This window comes from Ovis canadensis, chromosome 3 (assembly GCF_042477335.2).
Source record: "Ovis canadensis isolate MfBH-ARS-UI-01 breed Bighorn chromosome 3, ARS-UI_OviCan_v2, whole genome shotgun sequence".
NCBI lineage: Eukaryota > Metazoa > Chordata > Mammalia > Artiodactyla > Bovidae > Ovis > Ovis canadensis.
This window is the reverse complement of record NC_091247.1, coordinates 102750258-102773012: the sequence shown is the minus strand read 5'-3', so window position 1 is coordinate 102773012 and position 22755 is coordinate 102750258. Positions and strand designations below refer to the sequence as shown.

General features: G+C 38.8%; 1 protein-coding gene across 8 annotated transcripts in view; it reads right to left on the bottom strand.

Annotated features, from left to right (window-relative positions):
• The window catches only part of MGAT4A (alpha-1,3-mannosyl-glycoprotein 4-beta-N-acetylglucosaminyltransferase A), a 116954-nt gene that overhangs the window by 40480 nt on the left and 53719 nt on the right, over nt 1-22755 (bottom strand). For 4 of the 8 annotated variants that reach the window (XM_069583888.1, XM_069583890.1, XM_069583889.1 and 1 more), the window contains exons 3-5: nt 21796-21963; nt 20275-20415; nt 10348-10481 (exon numbers count right to left, since the gene is read on the bottom strand). In XM_069583888.1, the coding sequence (XP_069439989.1) occupies nt 10348-10481; nt 20275-20415; nt 21796-21963 (443 nt within the window). The remainder of the gene's footprint in view (nt 1-10347; nt 10482-20274; nt 20416-21795; nt 21964-22755) is intronic. The other 4 variants (XM_069583894.1, XM_069583892.1, XM_069583893.1 and 1 more) reach the window with 1 other exon arrangement.

The window sequence follows — 22755 nt, the reverse complement described above, 5'->3', positions numbered from 1 at the left end:
TTGTCAGATGCTTTGGGGTGGAAGAAAGTCCTGAGGCATTGGTCAGAACTCCCGGCTGAAAGCACATTGAAGGGTCTAGCCAACACAGACTAAAGCATTCACACAGAGGTCACACGGGAACTCCACACGCACATCACACACGCTCACCACTAAGCAACAGTTATGACTGCAAACTCCATTTTCAGTAAAACCAAAGTTAGCAACCGAAATCCTCACACTCAGAAGGAACCCCGTTTGATTCCAGTAACCCAAGGTAACATGCAGAATCGTGAAGGCTAGCTACATTTGCAGGAAGCAGCCAGACTCTGTGGCAGTTACAAAGGCATGGTCTTTGATCAAAAACTAAAACAAATCACCAACCAGCCTGTGCCGCCTCCTCCCATAAATCAGGAGTCTAGAGAAAAAAGCCATTTCCTTCAATGAGGACTCACAAAGAAGGAACCAACACAGCAACTACGGAAAAATACAAGAAATAAAGAAGAACTTCAACAAAACCTGTAAACAAAAGTAACTACGTCAATAGCCACAAAACAGGTGAGAAATAAGGACCAAATACTTCTTCATTAATTTAAAAGAAAAACACACCCAGTTGAAGCTGTTGTGAAGCAACTGCAGATAGTAGAAATGACTGGAATGATTCTAAAATATACACAGAAATCCAAAAGACCTAAAGTATCTAAAATAATCTTGAAAAGAAGAGAATTGGAGGACTTAATCTTACCTGACCTCAACACTTCAATATTATAGTCATTAAGATAGTGAGGAGTTTGTATAAGATCAACCTACAGATCAATGGAATAAAACAAAAAAAAAGACCCACACTTATAGGATCACTGGCTTTTCAATCAAAGCACCAAAGAAATCCAATGGGGAAAGGAAAGTGTTTCAATACCTGGTACAAGAGTAAAGGACATCCATATAAAAAACAGTGAACTTTAACATGACTACAGACCTAAAGCAGAAGTTGAAGCGTGAATTTTTCAGAGAAGAAAATCTTTATGATTTAGGGGGAAGCAAGGGTTCCTTAAGTCATGGAGAGCAACAGTTGTTACAGAAAACATTGACAAATTAAACTTCATCAAAATGAAAAAGTTGTGCTCACTAAGACAAGGCAAAAAGATGCATGGGCGTCCACAGATTGGGAGAAACATTCACAAAATCACGTATTTGACAAAGGAATGGCATCCACTATTTACAAAGAACTCTGAAAAACTCAACACCACCATCCAAATTTTTAATGGGCAAGGTTCAAATAATGATGGATAAATAGAGACGTGGTAAATACAAACACTAAAACATTAGCAGAGTTTAGGTAGTATGTAAATAGGTACTTACTGTAAAATTCTATCAATTTTGTTGTATGTCTTAAAGTTTTTATAATAAAAGGTACCATTCAAAAGTTCTTTATTGAAATTAAGACTTGACTCTATACAACTAAAGAATATATCATGTGCCAGGAAAAATGATCCACACAGAGTGGTTAAAATCAAGACATATTATAGCAAAATTATGTAGGCTTTAAAATTGAAAAAGAATCTTTTGGGCAATCAGACTAATTATGGACTACTTGTAGCAAAAAATAAGAAAGCGGGAATAACATCCATCTAGTTTCAGCAACAGCACTATAACCTCTTCAGGAAAAAAAAAGAAATTCCTCACAAGAACCTTTCTTAAGGAAAACAAGAAAATGAACTTCAATCAACAGATTTAAGTAGGTTAAGCAAGTAAGTAGATGGGGTTCCCAGGTGGAGCGAGTGGCGAAGAACCCGTGTGCCAGTGCAGAAGATGTAAGGGACACGGGTTCAATCCCCCGGTTGGAAAGATCCCCTGGAGTAGGAAATGGCAACCTGCTCCAGTACTGTTTGAAAAGGTCCATGGACAGAGAAGCCTGGTGGGATACAGTCCCTGGGGCTGCAAGTCGGACACAACTGATCACACACACCAAGTAAGTAGATACACTGTGAAGCATGAGGACCAAACTTCTCATCGGTGGAGAAAAAGATTAAACTAAGGAATGAGCTCGGAGGCTAGAATAAACCCTGTGGTATTGGGCTGTACCTACCAATAGACTCACAGGATGTACACAGACGTACATCATGGCCATGTAAGATGCTGACATTTGGGGAGATCGGCTACAGGGTATCTGGGAACTCAGTATAACTTCTGCAATTTTCCTACAAGTTGAAGATTATTTCAAAATAGTTTTTAAAAATGAAATGTGAAACTTCCCCCCAAAACAACCAATGCAAAAACAAAAAGCCCCTACCAACAAGAAAATTTAAGAAAACTCTTGGTCATTTCCTTGGTCAAAGAGGAAACACAAACCAAAATCACAGATGGTGCAGGGTAGGGGTAGGAAATTAATAGATACAAGGAACATAGCCATTTATAATAACTTTAAATGGATGATAATCTGCAGAAACATTGAATCACTATGCTGTACACCTGAAACTATAACACTATAAATAAACTATACTTCAATTTTAAAAATCATGGACTAATAAGAATTGAAACATTTCACACTAGAACCTATGGGATATTAGTTCTTATATTAGCAACAGGAAATAATAAATAGCAAATAATAAATCAGTGTAGCATCTGGGTCAAGATGTTTGCAAAGTATAAAATGGAACAAACAAAAGCAAAAAAATTAACAGTGTTAAAAGCAGACATTAATAACTTAGAAAATAAAAAACAGAAATAATAAACCTAAAAGATGGTTTAGAGGATAATAAATAAAACCAGATCCACTAGCTAACCCATTAAAGGGAAAGAGCATACAAATACAAACTCATAAACAAAGAAATTAAGGTGAAATCATCACAAAAAGAACAAGTACTTTGCTCTACTCTATATAAAGCAAATTTTCAAACTTTTATAAAACGAACCACTTTCTAGGAAGGCATTTTATCAAAACTGACAAGAAACCTAAGTAGCTCCTACTGTTCTAATATGAAAATCTGTTAGTATTATATCATCTATGTAGAAACAGGGAGAAAAACAATACATCCACGCCTACACTCGTGAAATCTCTCTGAATGGGTAGACAACCATAACAGACGAGGGGGACGTACAGAGCATCGTGCTGAGTGAAGGAAGGCAGGCAGAGAAGGGCACATACCACACGACACCCCTTATGCGCAGAATCTGAAAAGAAATGATACAGACGGATGCATTTACAAAACAGAAGCACCCTCACAGACTTAAGAGAATGAACTTACCGTGGCCAGGGGTGGGGTAGGGGGGATGGAGGCGGGAAGGGATAGTCATGGAGTCTGGGAGAGACACATACACGCTGCTTTGTCTAAAATGGATCACCAACAAGGAGCTACAGCACAGGGCACTCTGCTCAATGTTATATGGCAGCCTGGATGGGAGAGGAGTTTGGGGGAGAATGGACACATGTATGTGCGTGGCTGAGCCCCCCTGCAGTCCACCTGCAACTATCACAACATCGTTAATTGGCTAATGTCCAATATAAAAGCTTTAAAAAAATCTAACAGGCAAGGGGAACAACCTTACAGGAGAGACTTTTTGAGGTATCTAACACACATTTATAATTTTTAAACCATATGATCCTATTACCTGACCAAAAAATTAACTAAGTAGCAAATAATTTTCCCTTGCAAATAAAATATAGAACAAAAACTAAAAATCCACAGCAACTGGATCAATTCTCTCTGGTTATTATTCAATTTGTTTTCATTTATAAATTTACCTGCTCTGCAAATCCTGCCCATAGGCCTGCTAACCAACTAGCACTATTAACTCAATTTAAGTCAAAGGATTTAAAGAAAGCACACTAAAGGTCTCTGGCACTCTCACTGCAAAACACAAACTAGGATGTATACAACAGTAAAACCGGAAACTGAATAAAAAGCAAAACTGTTCTCACGCCAAATATTAAACACTCCAAAGAGCCAGAAATTCTCTAAACTCAACTTTTCAGAGACTACTTTTAGGTATTTTTCCAACATGATGAATTTGTTATTTCACTGTAGAATCACAACTTGAAATCTATTGTTTAGGAACTTAAAAATTAAATATGGTTTTCAGATTGTTTATAGGCAAACAGGATCTTAGTTGGAACCAACAGAAATTGACTCAGGTAGAACAATTAGAAAAACAGTTTACTGAAGATTACTGGTTAGAATTCACAGAACCTCCAGTGAGCTTGAGGAACCAGGCTAGGAAGGCAGCAGAAATAAAGCGGGGCCAGAGCCAAAAATCACAGAATAGTCACAATGCCAAAGCTTTCAAGTCCTCCCCATCCATCAATAGTCGGTGCTCTGACTCTGCCCCTGTAGTCCCTGGAGACCCCAATACCACCACTGCCCATCACCAGAATGCACTGTCCACGATCTCTGCTTCTTTAGAAAAATACTGCTAAATGCATTTTCCAATTTTTTGCTATTGGCATTTAGAAGTATAAACTGATCCTGTATCCAGCCACCTTAATAAATTCCTGTCTTACTCCGAGCAATCTGCCTGTTTCGGAGGGGTTTTCCACGTCATCTGAAAAAACTGAAGCTCCATGCAAAATCTGGGAAAGGAATAGCCACATGGCTGAGCTTAGGTCACATGACTGAACGGATCAAGCAAATATCTGGCATTTTTCAGTTTTCCATAGTAGGAGGAAGACACTTTCTTTCAACAAGATTCATTACATGGGGAATTCTCCAAAGATAAGAGAATAGCATAAAAAAATAATTTTTGCTAAAATTCAGCATATACTGTAGGAAAATATTCTGTCAGAAATGATGGTGACAGAAAAAATATTATAGAAATGACTATGAAATAGGAAATATTATAAATTAATAATAAAATATATACATAAAAATAAAGAGGCATACAGACAACCAAGGATCATTGAGATACAAAAATAAGAATTATCTTCTAAGTAAAAGGAAGCACAAGAATGATGCAATCTTAAAATAGGAATACCACCCTTGGTTGGCATCACAGATCCTTCAGAGCACGTGGAATTCACTCCTCTCCACTCCTCCTGCAATTTCAGAGTGCAGTTAGTGAGCTCTCAGTAATGCCCCAACAGCCAACTGTTCAAAACCTTGAATTTTCTGTAAATGTCTCATCAAGTTAAACCAATGGACATTTAAGGAAAAATCATCAGAGAGGGACAAAGAAATAGAGACACAGCAAATGATTACTTTTCTGACTCTCCTTTCTTCCCCAAGGGGCATCTTCCGGTTCCCCACTTCAAGGAAAAAACACAAAGAGCAGAAAGTCCAACAAGGATGAAGAGACACGACCTCCTTCACTGTCTATGTGTGTTCTTGTCGTGTTTTTTCATTTCTAATTTTCTCCTCACATGTTAAAGGAGACCCATGGTAATTCATACTTTTATAAAAGCTGAAAATGTGAGCAAAACACAAATTCTCTTTGGCCAATTTACTCTAGGTTAATTTCAAATGGGAGGGCAAGGGATGAGCTGGGAGCCGAAGGAGGAATAAGGAAGGAAAAGGAAGAAGCAACGTTTAGGGTGAGGAATAGCACAAAGGGGATCAGGAGCATCCAAGGTCCATGTCAGAAACTGACAGCGGAATGACTACAGCCCAGCCCTGCCAACACTATGATGTCAAGCGGCAGCGAAAGGCACTCAGTTGGGTCTGACTCTTTGCAACCCCATGGACTACACAGTCCATGGAATTCTCCAGGCCAGAATACGGCAGTGGGTAGCCTTTCCCTTCTCCAGGGGATCTTCCCAACCCAGGGATCGAACCTAGGTCTGCATTGCAGGTGGATTCTTTGCCAGCTGAGCCACAAGGGCAGCCCACACTATGATGTAAAGAACCTTTAATAAACAGACCAGAAACCTGGGAGAGAGGCAGTGTGGAGAAACCAGATTAATTTAGTTATGGACAGATTAAGAGTTGCCCATAAAATACTTCAAACAATGCTATCAAGGCAGCAGTTGAAAGCAGAGGCTCAAGAAGCAGCTAGAGATCTAGATTAGGAACCCTCCTACACGAAGATCATGGTCAGAGTCACAGAACACGCATCTGGGAATAGCATTAAATGAGTCCCAGGCTACCAGACACCTAGGTGAAAACTCTTCATCAATGTTGAACCAAATGTGGCAATTAATAATTTTATACTGGGACTTGCCTGGTGTTATAGTATGTCCCCAAAGTGTGATCTCAGTGCACGTCCCTGCAACAGTGTTGACCTCAAAGGCATTATTCTCCTTTTAAAGATGAAGAAACTGAGGCTGACCAAAAAAACTACCTGCTCCAGTGGCAGAATCCAGACCCTGAACACAGGTCATGGGACTCCAAACTGAGCATTATTATATCTTAGTGATCAGACAAACAGCTACAGCAAAAGGGTACTGAATCTTCAGAGTGTTCAAAAGCTATAACAAACCTAGACAGCACATTAAAAAGCAGAGACATCATTTTGCAAATGAAGGTCCATACAATCAAAGCTATGTTTTTCCAGTAGTCATGTACAGATGTGAAAGGTAGACCAGAAAGAAAGCTGAGTGCCAAAGTATTGATGCTTTCAAACTGTGGTGCTGGAGAGGACTCTTGAGAGTCCCTTGGATTGCAAGGAGATCAAACCAGTCAATCCTAAAGGAACTCAACCCCGAATATTCATTGGAAGAACTTATTCTGAAGCTGAAGCTCCAATATTTTGGTCACTTGATGCAAGGAACTGACTCACTGGAAAAGACCCTGCTGCTGGGAAACACTGAGGCAGGAGATGGGGGAGACAGAGGATAAGATGGCTGGATGGCATCACCAACTCAATGAACATGAACTTGAGCAAATTCCTGGAGACAGTGAAGGACAGGAAAGCCTAGTGTGCTGCAATCCATGGGGTCACAAAGAGCTGGACACGACTGAGCAACTGAAAAACAGCAAGCGTTTATCTCTGTCTATAAGCTGAGTACAATTTTTCAAATGAATAAGGATAGTTTTTTATTCTATAGTTTTTAAATTTTAAGGCTTTTTTTCCTGATAAAAATCAATACAAGCTCATTGCAAAAAAGTTCTAATCTTAGGTCTTCCCTGGCAATACAGTGCGTAAGAATCCACCTGCCAGTGCAGGGGACACAGACTTGATCCTTGGTCCAGGAAGATCCCACATGCCGTGGAGCAACCAAGCTGTCCTCACACTACTGAGCCCACACGCCCTGGAGCCCATGCTCCCCAACAAGACAAGCTACTGCAATGGGAAGCCCAGGCACCACAACTCGAGAAAGCTCCCACACGGCAACAAAGACCCAGCACAGTCAAAAACAAAGAAATAGCAATTTCTTCAGTTTTAATTTTACAAAACTACATGGAATATAAAGTGGTATCTTCCCATAATCCCCGTTCTCAAGATATCTGCTACTAACAGTTTCAAGTCTAAGAAAATCTAAAAAAGAGGGGAGATATATAAATATATACACATATATAAAACTGACTCACTTTACTGCACAGCAGAAACTAACACAACATTGTAAAGCAGTGAGACGTCAATAAGAATTAATTTTAAAAAATGGTTCCCAGTCTATTTCACGAGACCATTTTCTCTATTCATTTTGTCAATGCACATTAAGAGCTGTATGAATGTGTCATGTGCTAGAATATATTTAAATACTCAAAATGTACTGGATCAATTTTTAGAAGCAGGATGTTAGCTCACAGAGGAGACCTGACATTTTAACAGCGATTGACAAACTGCTTTCTAAAGAGGTTGTACAAATTTCTACTGATATACAATATGTGATTGACAAATTTGATTAAGTAAAATGTAAAATTTCTATAACAGACAAAAACATCATAGACAAAGCTCATGCAAAAAGAAAACTGGACAAGAGTTCATTAAACAGTCAGAGTTCATTTATATGAAAATTTCTTATAAATCAAAACTTACAAATGAAAATGAGCTAAGGCTACTCAACATCACTCATTATCAGAGAACTGCAAATCAAACCACAATGAGGAACCATCTCACATCGGCCAGAATGGCTACTATCGAAAAGTCTACAGACAATAAATGCTGGAGAGGGTGTGGAGAAAAGGGAAGTCTCTTACACTGTTGGTGGGAATGCAAACTAGTACAGCCACTATGGAGAACAGTGTGGAGATTCCTTAAAAAACGAGAAATGGAAGGCAACCCAGCAATCCCACTGCTGGACATACACACCGAGGAAACCAGAAATGAAAGAGACACGTGTACCCCAATGTTCACTGCAGCACTGTTTACAACAGCCAGGACATGGAAGCAACCTAGATGTCCATTCGTAGATGAATGGATAAGAAAGTTGTGGTACACATATGCAATGGAATATTCAGTTCAGTTCAGTCGCTCAGTCGTGTCCGATAGCACGCCAGGCTTCCCTGATTACTCAGCTATAAAAAAGAACGCATTTGAGTCATTTCTAATGAGGTGGATGAAACTGGAGTCTATTATAGAGAGTAAGAAAGAAAGTCAGAAAGAAAAACACCAATACAGTATAGTAACACATACATATGGAATTTAGAAAGATGGAAACGATGACCCTATATACAAGATAGCAAAAGAGACACAGATGTAAAAAAACAGACTTTTGGACTCCGTGGGAGAAGGCAAGGGTGGGATGATTTGAGAGAACAGCATTGAAACATGTATATTACCACATGTGAGATATGACCAGTCCAGGTTCGATGCATGAAGCAGGGCTCTCAAAGCCGGTGCACTGGGACAACCCAGAGGGATGGGAGGGGGAGGGCGGTGGGAGTGGGGTTCAGAACGGGGGGACACATGTACACCCGTGGCTGATTCATGTCAGTGTATGGCAAAAACCACCACAATATTGTAAAACATTTAGCCTCCAATTAAAATAAATAAGTTAAAAAATAATAATATTATAAATACAAATGGTCCAAATATATATAAACCATTTAATCCCATTCAACAGACAAATCCAAATTAAACAAAAGCAATGTATTATCATTACCCATCAAATTAGCCAAAATATACTTAAAGAATAATAATATTATCTCACAGAGCCTGGGGACAGGGTACCAAGCTCTCTCCCAGACTGCTGAAAAGGGACATGAGCAGCTCAACTTCTGCAGGGCGTCTTGCCCAGGTATGAACATTTAATGCATGTGGACTCTACCCAGTAATTCCATGTTAGTTAGGAATTGATAGTTATTAGCTAGGAATTGATAGTTAGTTAGGAATTGATCCTGCATCAGTACCAGCCAAGTGCACAACCATTTATTTATAGTCATGTTCAGTACAGTGTGAAAATAGCAAAGGTGTGAAACGGTCTAAATCTGTCAATCAGAAATTACATCAAGAATGTTAAAAACCATTCAGTGGAATGTTTTGAAGCCATAACAATGATGGTGTGATAGCTATCTGTTTTCGCTTGGGAAAATGTCCATGATACTAAGAAATATACAGAACAATTCCATTTATATATATGTATACAGCCAGGGGAAAATTTAAGATATCTGTATTTCATATTTCATACCTCAAGATATATGTATTTCAAAATAGTGACAGTAGTTATATCTATATGGAGGAACTACAGGCAATTTTTCAATATACATTTCTGTAATGTTTTGAACATTATACATGTGTTTATTCTTTATATATAAACAAGAACATTTTCATTTAAAAAGAGATAGGAGACATTGAAAAGTTGGGAATCAGTGGCCAGAATCAGATGAAGTTATAAAATCTTATGTTCTGAAATTCTATATAATAATTAAGGAAATTTTTATTCCAGGGTGCTTCTTCCTCAGATTTACTCTTTCCCCATATCTTTTGAGGAGACTAAAATAAATAGAGTATTTATCATTAACATGATGTTTGACTTCTCATTTTTTGACTTTTTAAAATTTATTTGTTTATAAATGAAGGACAATTGCTTTCCAGTACTGTGGTGGCTTGTACCAAGCATCAACATGAATCAGCCACAGGTTTATAAAAATGTGGCTGCACCCTGGGAGTACAGAGAAGGGGTAGAGAGGATAGAAATGATAGAAAGCCCGGCCTCGGCGAAACCTTTCTCAGGTTTCAAAGCTCCCAAAAGACATCAATGCAAACCTCCAAGTTCAGGTCCTGGAGCTAAAAATGGAGACTCGTTTGTAAAGGACCTATATTTATAATCCCATCCAACTGACGACAGATGTTACCATTCCTGGATTGTGAATACAGAAAGGAAGTGGATGCACACATTGCAAGTTAGGTTTATATTTACCTGTCAGATGGAATAGACCACCTAACCTTTGCTGCTGCTCATCACATTTTATACAGAAAGTTTATAAGAGCATATTCAAAGCATGGTCTCAATTCTTACAGATTATATGTGGTAAATATACATATATAACAAATAATTACCTCTCCTATGAAGACTACTATAACACAGTCCAACTTCTCTTCAGGATACAGATTATCAATAAGGGAATGAAGAGTTTCTATGAGGTAAGATTTAACTTCTCTCTTCACTGTGGGAATTCCCATTACTATTGAAACTGAAACAAAAAAATGATAGTAATTATATTAAAAGATGTCACAAAGACAATGCAGAAAAACTCCACTATTTCAAAATTGTACCCTCTCAAATTGATAGAAAGAATTGGGTGATCAAAATATACTACATTTCAGAAAGAAAAATAATCAAAGATACGAGGTATACCTATTACACAGTAATTCTTTTCCATATGGCTTCTTCATAAGAAAAGCAATAATGTCAAAGAACTGATAAAGATGAAAGACATTAAACCACACAGTAAAAATGGACAGTAAAGTGTAAACAACAGATTTTATTATACAACTAAAACTTAGAAATATTAAACACATCCTAAAAATTAATGTCTCACATGTTATGTATGAGGCGCCCTAAGGAGGACACAACAGCCCTTCTGTGGCTTTTTTCCAAATTCATAACCTCAATCTAACCATGAAGAAATGTCAGACAGATACAAACTCAGGATACTCCACCAAGACCAGGAAAGAAAGGATGAGGAACTGTCCTTGACTGGAGAAGACTAAGGGGACCTGACAAGTACATGAAATACAGGATCCTGAGTTAGATCCTGGAACAGAATAACAGCAACAACAGTAATAAAATGACGGAATCTGAGTAAGAGCCAAGGTTAACAGCATTAATGCTAATTTCCTGGTTATTATATGACAGCTACCTAAGGTGTGAATATTTACAGAAACCAAGTGAGGTAATGCGGAAACTGCATACTATTTGTGCAACTTTAAGTCTTCAAATTACAGTCCGGTCTACCATAATGCTTGTTTTGAAGCATTCTCCCGACATGATGAATACACTAGAGAACAATTTGAGCGTGATGTGAATTTTATGTTGGCTTGTATGCAATTTCCCCCTGGGACAAACACTTACTAGGTGAGCACAGAAAACTGTACCCATTTGGACCGAGTTCAGAAGAGTGAACCAAGCCGGGTAAAAATAATGCACAGCTGTCTCACTTCACTGCACGCTGAGAACCACACCCGTCTATTTCTGGTGCTACAACTTTCCACCAGATTTCAGTCCACCCACTTTGCATCACTTCACAAAAACCTTCCAAGCTGCAGTCCCTCTGAAGCCTACTTTAACAAGCAAACCTCAAGTCTTTTTCACAAGGTATTGATGGAATATCTATTTCTTGTAGTGTTTATGCACTTCTTCATTGAACATGTGCGACATTGTGCCACTGCTTTTATTAGCTTATCTTTTCTTCATGTGCAACTGACAGTGTTTTTGAGTATTGTGATCCTAACCCCATTTTTAGCATTTTATGACACAATTCTGCATAGCACAGTAATATTTAGGAACACATATATTACAGTATTTCACAATGTTTTTAAAAATAACATCTATCAAAGTCTTAGTATCCTAAGTGTTATATATCAGTGGAGAAGTAGCTGGCAAAATTTTAAATGAAGTTTGAATAATGTAACAATTTACTGGAGATACTGTGCTACAAAACATCAGCTTTTTCCATAACCCAAATGAACTTTTTGGCCAACCCAATACTTAGAGGTCATAGACTTCTAAAGCTAGAAGGGGGCTTAAAGATTATGGATCCATGATTTTACTACCAGGATTGTGCAGTTCAGAATACTAAGGTCCAAATAGCTTAAGGGAAACCCCCAAGTGTGAATATCATAATCCCCTCTCTCATTCTGGGCTGAAGAGTTTTCAAGGACTCAAAAAAGGATGCGCTATATTTGTTTTGAACACACATACTGAACACATCAAACGCAAGGCATTATTCTAGGTGTTAGAGATATAAGAGTGAACAACATAGATAAGGTCCTTGCCTTTAAGGGACCTTTCTTACTGAACACATTCTAGAGGATGGAAAAAGATAAATAATTTTTAATAATCTTGATGTGAAGAGCCAGTTCATTGGAAAAGACCCTTATGCTGGGAAAGAATGAAGGCAAAAGGAGAAGGGGGCAGCAGAGGATGAGATGGTTAGACAGCATCACCAACTCAATGGACAGGACCACAGACTGTAGCCCACCAGGCTCCTCTGTCCATGGGATTCTCCAGGCAAGAATACTGGAGTATCGTACCCTCCTCCAGGGGCTCTTCCCAACCCAAGGATCCAACCCATGCCTCTTATGTCTCTTGCATTGGCAGGAGGGTTCTTCACCACTAGCACCAGCTGAGTGGCTGGGGAACTTGGGGGGAGAGGACATGACTAGTAACAATGAGTCACCACCATGTGTAACTCAGGTCCTGGGTACCTGGAACTGTAGTGTGAAATCTTTTCTGCTCAACAGAGCAGCCAATAACATTTAACATGGCAACTGCTCCATCAGTCTGGATCCTGAGTGGTCAGTGATGCATGAATCCCCTGCTAACCCTAATGAACATGTACTTTGAGCAGAAATAAATAAACCTTCAATTAATTAAATTTGGGGAGTTGTTAGTTACCACCACATAACCCAGCCTGTCCTGTTTGCTACAATTCTTCTCCTACGGTTTACAAGGTAAAAATGAAAGTATTCTAAGGGGTCAGAGTTTGGAAGAAAAACGTCAGGAACATGAACAATAAGGCCGTATCATCCTCCTAGTGGGGGCTTCCCTCATGGTTCAGACGGTAAAGAATCCTCCTGTGACTCAGGAGACTTGGTTTCAATCCCTGGGATGGAAAGATCTCCTGGAGAAGGGAATGGCTACCCACTCCAGTATTCTTGCCTGGAGAATCCCATGAACAAGAGGAGCCTGGTGGGCTAGAGTCCATGGAGTCACAAGGAGTGGGACGCAACTAAGCACACACGTCATCCTGACGTAAGGAGCAAGGTGAATCGAGTAGCCAAACAGAAACAGAGCCCAAGGGCTGGACTAGGCACTCTGTTCCATTGATTCACCGTCCAATATTTCCCATTCAAGTATGAACTGTGCATCTGTAACACATCTGTAATGTACCAGGCAATCTGAAACCACAGTTGTAACTTACAACATAGAAAGAAACTCTCAGAGAAACAACTCATGGTTGCTGGGGAGAAGGATGGGAAGGAGAGAGAGGGAGTTTGGGATGGACATGTGCACACTGCGATATTTAAAATGGATAAGCAACAAGGGCCTACTGTATAGTACAGGGAACTCTGCTCAGTGTTATGTGGCAGACTGGATGGGAGGCGAGTTTGGGGGGAAATGGATACATATATGTCTGTATCGCCGAGTCCCTTTGCTGTTCACCTGAAACTATCACAACATTGTTAATTGGCTATACTCAAATACAAAATACTGTTCATGAGTTCTCAAGGCAAGAATACTCAAGTGGTTTGCCATCTCCTTCTCCAGTGGACCACATTTTCTCAGAACTCTCCACCATGACCCATCCGTCTTGGGTGGCCCTACATGGCATGGCTCATAGTTTCATTGAGTTAAACAAGGCTGAGCCAAAGATGGAGCCAAAGCAAAAGCACCACGCAGCTGCGGACGCGGCTGGTGTGGGAGCAGGTCCGACGCTGTGGAGAGCAATGCTGTGCAGGAGCCTGGATGTCAGGGGTGGGCATCAGGGCAAACTGTAAGTGGTCAAACAGGGGATGGCAAGGGTGAATGTCAGCATTTTAGGAATCAGCAACTTAAAATGGACTGGAATGGGTGAATTTAACTACTTCAGTATTCTTGCCTTGAGAACCCCATGAACAGTATTTTGGTATAGCCAATTAACAATGTTGTGATAGTTTCAAGTTAACAGCTAAGGGACTCAGCAATACAGACATATGTATCCATTTTCCCCCCAAATCCCCTCCCATCCAGGCTGCCACATAACACTGACCATTATATCTACTACTGTGGGCAGGAATCCCTCAGAAGAAATGGAGTAGCCATCACAAGAGTGCTTGGAGTAGCCATCACAAAATGCAGTACTGGGATGCAATCTCAAAAACGACAGAATGGTCTCTGTTCATCTCCAAGGCAAAACACTCAATACCACAGTAATCCAAGTCTATGCCCCAACCAGTAACGCTGAAGAAGCTGAAGTTGAATGATTCTATGAAGACCTACAAGACCTTCTAGAACTAACACCCAAAACAGATGTCCTTTTCATTATAGGGGACTGGAATGCAAAAGTAGGAAGTCAAGAGATACCTGGAGTAACAGGCAAATTTGGCCTTGGAATAGAGAATGAAGCAGGGCAAAGGTTAACAGAGTTTTGCCAATAGAACACAGTGGTCATAGCAAACATCCTCCTCCCACAACACAAGGGAAGACTCTACACATGGACATCACCGGATGGTCAACACTGACATCAGATTGATTATATTCTTTGCAGCCAAAGATGGAGAAGCTCTATACAATCAGCAAAAACAAGACTGGGAGCTGACTGTGGCTCAGATCATGAACTCCTTATTGCCAAATTCAGACTGAAATTGAAGAAAGTAGGGAAAACCACTAGACCATTCAGGTATGACCTAAATCAAATCCCTTATGATTATACAGTGCAACTGAGAAATAGATTTAAGGGACTAGATCTGACAGACAGAGTGCCTGATGACCTATGGACGGAGGTTCATGATATTGTACAGGAGACAGGGAGCAAAACCATCCCCAACAAAAAGAAATGCAAAAAAAGCAAAATGGCTGTCTGAGGAGGCCTTACAAATAGCTGTGAAAAGAAGAGAAGAGAAAAGCAAAGCAAAGGAGAAAAGGCAAGATATACCCACTGGAATGCAGAGTTCCAAAGACTATCAAGGAGAGATAAGAAAGCCTTCCTCACCAATCAATGCAAAGAGATCAAGGAAAACAACAAAATGGGAAAGACTAGAGATCTCTTCAAGAAAATCAGAGATACCAAGGGAACATTTCATGCAAAGATGGGCTCAATAAAGGACAGAAATGGTAGGGACCTAACAGAAGCAGAAGATATTAAGAAGAGGTGGCAAGAATACACAGAAGAACTGTACAAAAAAGATCTTCATGACCCAGATAATCACGATGGTGTGATCAGTCACCTAGAGCCAGACATCCTGGAATGTGAAGTCAAGTGGGCATTAGGAAGCATTACTACGAACAAAGCTAGTGGAGGTGATGGAATTCCAGTTGAGCTATTTCAAATCCTGAAATATGATGCTGTCAAAGTGCTGCACTCAATATGCCAGCAAATCTGGGAAACTCAGCAGTGGCCACAGGACTGGAAAAGATCAGTTTTCATTCCAATCCCTAAGAAAGGCAGTGCCAAAGAATGCTCAAACTACCACACAATTGCACTCATCTCACGCGCTAGTAAAGTAATGCTCAAAATTCTCCCAAGCCAGGCTTCAACAATATGTGAACCGTGAACTTCCAGCTGTTCAAGTTGGTTTTAGAAAAGGCAGGGGAACCAGAGATCAAATTGTCAACATCCACTGGATCATGGAAAAAGCAAGAGAGTGTCAGCAAAATATCTACTTCTGCTTTATTGACTATGCCAAAGCCTTTGACTGTGTGGATCACAACAAATTGTGGAAAGTTCTGAAAGAGATGGGCATACCAGAGCACCTGACCTGCCTCTTGAGAAACCTGTTTGCAGGTCAGAAAGCAACAGTTAGAACTGGACATGGAACAACAGACTGGTTCCAAATAGGAAAAGGAGTACGTCAAGGCTGTATATTGTCACCCTGCTTATTTAACTTCTATGCAGAGTACATCATGAGAAACACTGGGCTGGAAGAAGCACAATCTGGAATCAAGATTGCCGGGAGAAATATCAATAATCTCAGATATGCAGATGACACCACCCTTATGGCAGAAAGTGAAGAAGAACTAAAGAGTCTCTTGATGAAAGTGAAAGAGGAGAGTGAAAAAGCTGGCTTGAAGTTCAACATTCAGAAAACAAAAATCATGGCATTCGGTCCCATCACTTCATGGCAAACAGATGGAGAAACAGTGAAAACAATGTCAGACTTTATCTTTTTGGGCTCCAAAATCACTGCAGATGGTGACTGCAGCCATGAAATTAAAAGATGTTTGCTCCTTGGAAGAAAAGCTATGACCAACCTAGACAGCATATTAAAAAGCAGAGACATTACTTTGCCAACAAAGGTCCATCTAGTCAAGGCTATGATTTTTCCAGTAGCCATGCACAGATGTGAGAGTTGGACTATAAAGAAAGCTGACTGCCGAAGAATTGATGCTGTTAAACTATGGTGCTGGAGAAGACTCTTGAGAGTCCCTTGGATTGCAAGGAGATCCAACCAGTCCATCCTAAAGGAGATCAGTTCTGGGTGGTCATTGGAAGGACTGTTGTTGAAGCTGAAACTCCAATATTTTGGCCATCTGATGAGAAGAGCTGACTCATTTGAAAAGACCCTGATGCTGGGAAAGACTGAAGGCCGGCAGAGAAGGGGATGACAGAAGATGAGATGGTTGGATAACATCACTGACTCAATGGACATGAGTTTGAGTAAACTCCGGCAGTTGGTGATGGACAGAGAGGCCTGGCCTGCTGCAGTCCATGGGGTCACAGAGTCGGACATGACTGAGCGACTGAACTGAACTGAAATACAAAATAAAACGTCTAAAAAAATAAAATAAAACACAGTCATAAGATAGCTAAGGCCACTGCCTCATGGAGTTTATAAATTGACAGAGATATCAACAGTTGTATCAGTTTTCTTCAATTTTCCAGCAAGTTTTCAATTGAGTACTTACTTCCTTTAAAAATCAAGAACAACCTTAATTTGGCATTTCTTCAATTACTCAGTTTATCTTTGTTAAAAACTAAATGACTCATTGGAAACGCATCGTAGAGCAACTGTGTGGTTTCCTTTACTCACAGAACTACCAGTTAGATCTGTGGGAAAAGACTACACGACCGAGCTGCCAAGAAAACTGTGAAAACCCTAACGAACAGTTTTTAGCTTAGGTACTGGCATATCCCAACGATCTGTGCTGCTCTAAGGTGTGGCAATGAAGCTAAAGGGTCAGATCCGGGGGAAATCTGAAGATGCTATGCTCTGAAGATAAAAGGGCCCACACACTAAAAAATGAAGGTGTCTCTAGAAGCTGGAAAAGGCAAAGAAAAGGACTTTCCTCCAGAGCTTCCAAAGGAAACACACTCCTGTTGACACACTGATTTTAGGACTTCTGACCTCCCGGACTATAAGATAATAAATTTGTGTGGTCTCAAGTCACCAAGCTTGTGGTAAGGTGCTCCACAGCAACAGGAAACTAACTCACCCATCTTTACCAGTAAACGACCTATTCCTCTGATCTCAGGTCAAATGTAGTTTTCAAGACTAAACTCTTTAATACTCTTTCTATTCATTCTCAAATCATCCTTCACATCATTAACATTGTTTAACTGTACAACTGTTGATATAATTGATTACTTGACTAAAGCATTCTTCCTTTAGCAGAATGAGGATCACAAGACTAGGAATCACATCTGATTTTGTGTACCAAAACTCACACAAGTGCGTGGATTTTTTTTGTTTTTGTTTTTTGGCTGCTCTGGGTCTTGGTTGCAGCCTGCGTTTGCCACAGCCTTTCGCTGTGGCATGCTAACCCTTAGTTGAGGCATGTGGGATCTAGCTCTAACCCAGGCTGCCTGCACTGGGAGCACAGAGTCTGAGCCACTGGACTGCGAGAGGAGTCTCCCCATTTCCCCTTTTAACTTCAGCAAATATTTAAAGAATTACCCACTGTCCTCTACCAATCAGTAATGCCATGCTGATAGGTAACCTGTGGAGGGTCTTTTTTCAACCTCCTTGCCCAGCAGTGAGTCCTTCATCTAAAGATGTGTGTGTTTCTTCAATCAAAGAAATTTTCTTCTACTATTTACTTGATTATTTCTCCCCCTCACTCTCTTTGTTCTCTTTCTCATATTCCTATTAGATAAATGTCAGAATGTTTGTCTGAACTCTTTGTATCCTTTCTGTTGCATTCCAGAAGAACTCCACAGCCAGCTCCATCTTTCTGATCACTAATTTGATCTTCAGCTATAACTATCCTTACAATATGGAAAACTAAAACACAAATGTCAAAATAAAAACACAAAGATGTCTAACCGATCCTTTTATAAATAGTCACTTATGAGCTGTCACCTCTAATCCCTCTGAAAATATGTCTTAATATTACAGTCTGCTTGCTCTGTGAGTCACTAAGTCATTCATGGTGTTGGTTTTCTTAACTATCTGGGAACCCTAGTTATACAAGAGGGCCTTTGACCCATCTGTGCTCGCTGTGCCTGTTTATTGCAGATCTCAATCTGCAGGAGGATGGGTGGATGTGAGAATTCCTTTACTGAGGAGGTCAGTAGCTGCCCTGACCATCTTCTCCCCCTTTACTCTGAGAAGGATGCGCTGGTCTGAGTAGTGATCCTTAATCAGCCTGACCTCGGAAGAACAGAATTGTAAGCAAAAAGCAGTTTTCTTTGATCTGGAACAACTGAAGCCCCTGGGGTCTTCTCTGGCAGTCCAGTGGTTAAGACTTTGTGCTTTCAACGCATGGGGAGGAGGTTCAGTCCCATATGCCATGTGGTGTGGCCAAAAAATTTAAAAATTTAAAAAAAAAGGCTCACTGGGGAGTTCACAAAAAAATAATTTAAATAAATAAATAAACTGAAGTTCTTCATGTACAGTGCCTAGATAGGTTTTAGGGCTCCACAAAACCCCAGAAATTACATATAAAATTACTTTTCTAGGAGAATGTTTCTAAGTAGAAGGTTAATAGCTTTCCTAAGATAACTAAAGGATTATATTACTTTAAAAATATTAACCATTGCCTAAAGATTTAGGAAGAAAAATTTTTAAAGAAAATCTGCAAGTTTTCTTGGTTGTTTTTCCCCAAGTTGTCTGCTTTTTCTATCTTTAGAAAACAGTCTCAGCTTAATAAGAATGTTAACTACTGAGAGGCTGGTTGACTAAGATTTTATTATATTTATGATGAAAAAATCTTTTAACAAATGGGATAGAAAAAGCAACTTCAAAAAAGAGAGAGAATGTCACATTCATGAAACAAGAAGAACTGACTATAAAAGAACCTATAAGAGATCTTAGAGGTTTTAAATAACTTTAAAAATACTTCTACTTTCTTTTGATTTGATTCTTATTAATAAATAAATAGTCTAAAACAACAAATGCATGAAATGGCTATGGCATCTTACCCAGATGGTGATTTTTTTTAATAAACTAAAACTTTTATTGAAGTTTTATTAGTAAGCATATTGAATGCTAAAAGATTCACAAATGGCTCTTTTGCACAAGGATGCTGGTATAAATTAATTTTATTTATATAATATACAAATACTTAATTTGCTTGTAATTATGTAAATGGAGACTATTCAACTAAGAGTACTAATGTGCATTTTTCTCTTTTCCTCTTATTTTTAAATTATTTTTTAAGTAGATAAATTAAGATTTTAGTTGGAGTTGCAATATCAAACTCTCAAAAATTAACAGAGTGAAGAGACAGAAATGTAGAAGGATATAGTAGACCTGAAAGGCACCATGAACCAACTGAGCATAATTAAGATTTATACGATTTTCACACAACAGTAGGGTACAAACTCAAGTTCCCATAGACCATAAACTAGGAGACACTGGAATATATCCAGGGCTAAAAACAATTTTATGGTCTAAAGGCACTGAAATCATACAGAGTGTGTTCTTATCACTGTGGATTAATGTTAGAAATCAGTATCAAAAGGTATTTGAAAATAACCTGCGTATTTTCAAGTGCAATGTGACATTTACAAAGAGATATTTGACTTAGCCGTTGAAAGCCTCAGTAAAGTTAATACCACATAACACTCCAAGACACAGTTCTGACCAGCAACGCAACTACAGTAGGAAACGAAATAAACATACCTCCTGTCCGTCCATTTCCAATCTGTACGGCAGGTTGAAGGCTCCCTTCATTTTGCAATAAATGAGGCAAATGATAATAAATACTTGGCACTTGAAGAGACTTTTTGCTTGTTAACTCCTTTAATATCTTTAGGGTATCATCTGAAACACAGAAGTATAATCATCCCATGGTAATACCTTACTTTCAAATGTTACGGGTGCTACCACGACAGCAGTAAAAATACATGATAACTAAACGAATTTTCTTTCCTAAGTTTTCCTCTCATGCTGTGGTGAGTTAGATTTCCATGGGACTTGCAACCAGAGTCTCACAGTCATGATATTGAGAATAGTCTAGATAAAGCTAAAAATGTGAGGTAAAGTACTATGAGAAGGTGGGACATGGACTCCTCATCTTTGCAATCTGTCAGAACTCGAGCCCAGGGGGACAGACTTTAAACAAGTGACCCATTCATAAAATGTAATAATAATAAATACAACCACCACCAGTAGCTTCCACTTTTTTATGCTATTACATTTGCCCAAAATTTCACATGGAAGATTTTTCTTTTAATTCAAGTACAATAATTTAAACAACAGAAGTTGAGAATCTTTGGTACTGTTCATAACTTTTAAATCATTTTTCAGTTTTTATGAGAGGAACCAATGAACCATTTAATATAATATAAAAATAAAACCTTGATAGGATAAGGAATATTGTTTTAAAATTCCACTGAACTAGAACTTAACTTTTGACATAAGAAAGTAAGCAATAAGGACTGTTAGCCTCGACAATAATTTCATATAGGACAATATGAAAACTCCATTAAAATATTCCAAAAATTCAGAACCAAAAATTCACAGAAGAAATGCAAAAGGACTATCATACATGAAATTCAAGTTTAATCTTATGCTAAAGCAACAACTACAAATCACGAGACAACAATATTCACCTTCAAATTAAATCAGCAGATTATATAATATATTAAATTGTGGTGATAATATAATAAATGTTTCAGCTATTGAGAACAGCGTAAAAACCCCGAAAACATTTTATCCTATTGTTCAGTAATTTCCCTTTTAGGAATTTAACTTTTATGAATTCCAAGTACCTATTGTAAAACTATGTCTTTTTTATTTCTTGTAAGTCATATTTAAGAGCACTAATTGCTTCAAATAGCTCAAAGATTCCCCAGAGTTCATCTGAAGTCCATACAAGTCACAACAGAAAGGATCATAAACACCGAGTTAAATTTTAGCCTCATACTGTATGTTTTTAAAAAGATGCTGTTTCTTCACTATTGTTAATAAAACATATATAACTGAAATTTAACAATATTACTCTCTTTAAATCAAACTTAGCAATTCATAAAATTGTTTTATAATTAGCAACAACAGAAAGAGTTTTGCATGGTGATTTTTCTCTCTGCAGAGGTTAACAAATGCTGGCTGATAAGCAACCGTAGACAGCTTTCAAAGAGAACAGTTCACATAACTCTCTGAAAATATAATCTTTCCATAAAACAAAAACAGTGCCTGTACCTGAAAACTTACTCGCTGTATCCTTACTTCTGTTCGTTTCTGCTTCCACACGCTTGAATTGCTGTACAATGGCACTGAGCTCAGAAGAGCGCTGAGAGATTCTGTGTTCAGCTATTCGGAGACGCTCTTTCAGGGCAAGAAATTCTCGTTGATAAGCAATCACTTTTTCTAAAAACAAAACTAGACGTTATTAGTGCATTTCTTAAAAAAGAAAAAAAAACATAAAAACACCATTATAATCAAAACTGAACTGTAACAGCAGAAATTTTAAAGCTGCACTTTTCAGAAACAGGTACTCATTTTTGAATTCACTGAGACAGAACTGAAAATAAAAAAGTCTGAGCTAACAAAGTAGTGACAAAGCCACCAGTAACACAGTGCTGTCAATATCTGTAAGAATGTGAGCACTTTCTAATTAGCACTTTGGAAAGTTGAAGATAGGGAGAAAAAGACAACGTTTTTGGAACTAACACTTCACGCATGATACCAACATCATTTCTTAAAAGGTACAGACGACCATAAAGACCCTATTGGTAAGAAAGTAGAGATGAATCACTGAAACTGATGATAATATATCTAATAATATAATAAATATAACATTTATAGCATAACCATCCACATCCATAGGCTGTTTCTTCTGTACTTTCTATTCAGCAAAAATTTCCGCAGGCCAGACTGGCGTCAAATTCCTAATGCCTAACAAATCACTCAGGTAGATGTAAGACGCCAATAGTCCATTATTTCAGGGACTTCCCTGGTGACCCAGTGGCTAAGACTCTGCTCTCCTAATGCAGGGGGCCTGGGTTTGATCCTGGTCAGGGAACTAGATCCCACATGTGGCAACTAAGAGGCGTAGCCAAAAACATAAATACAATTTTTTTTTAAAGTCAATTACTTGAATTTGAGACAATCGCACTTCAGGAAAGCCTACTCTGGGAAATACAAGGGGGTAAATGTAAA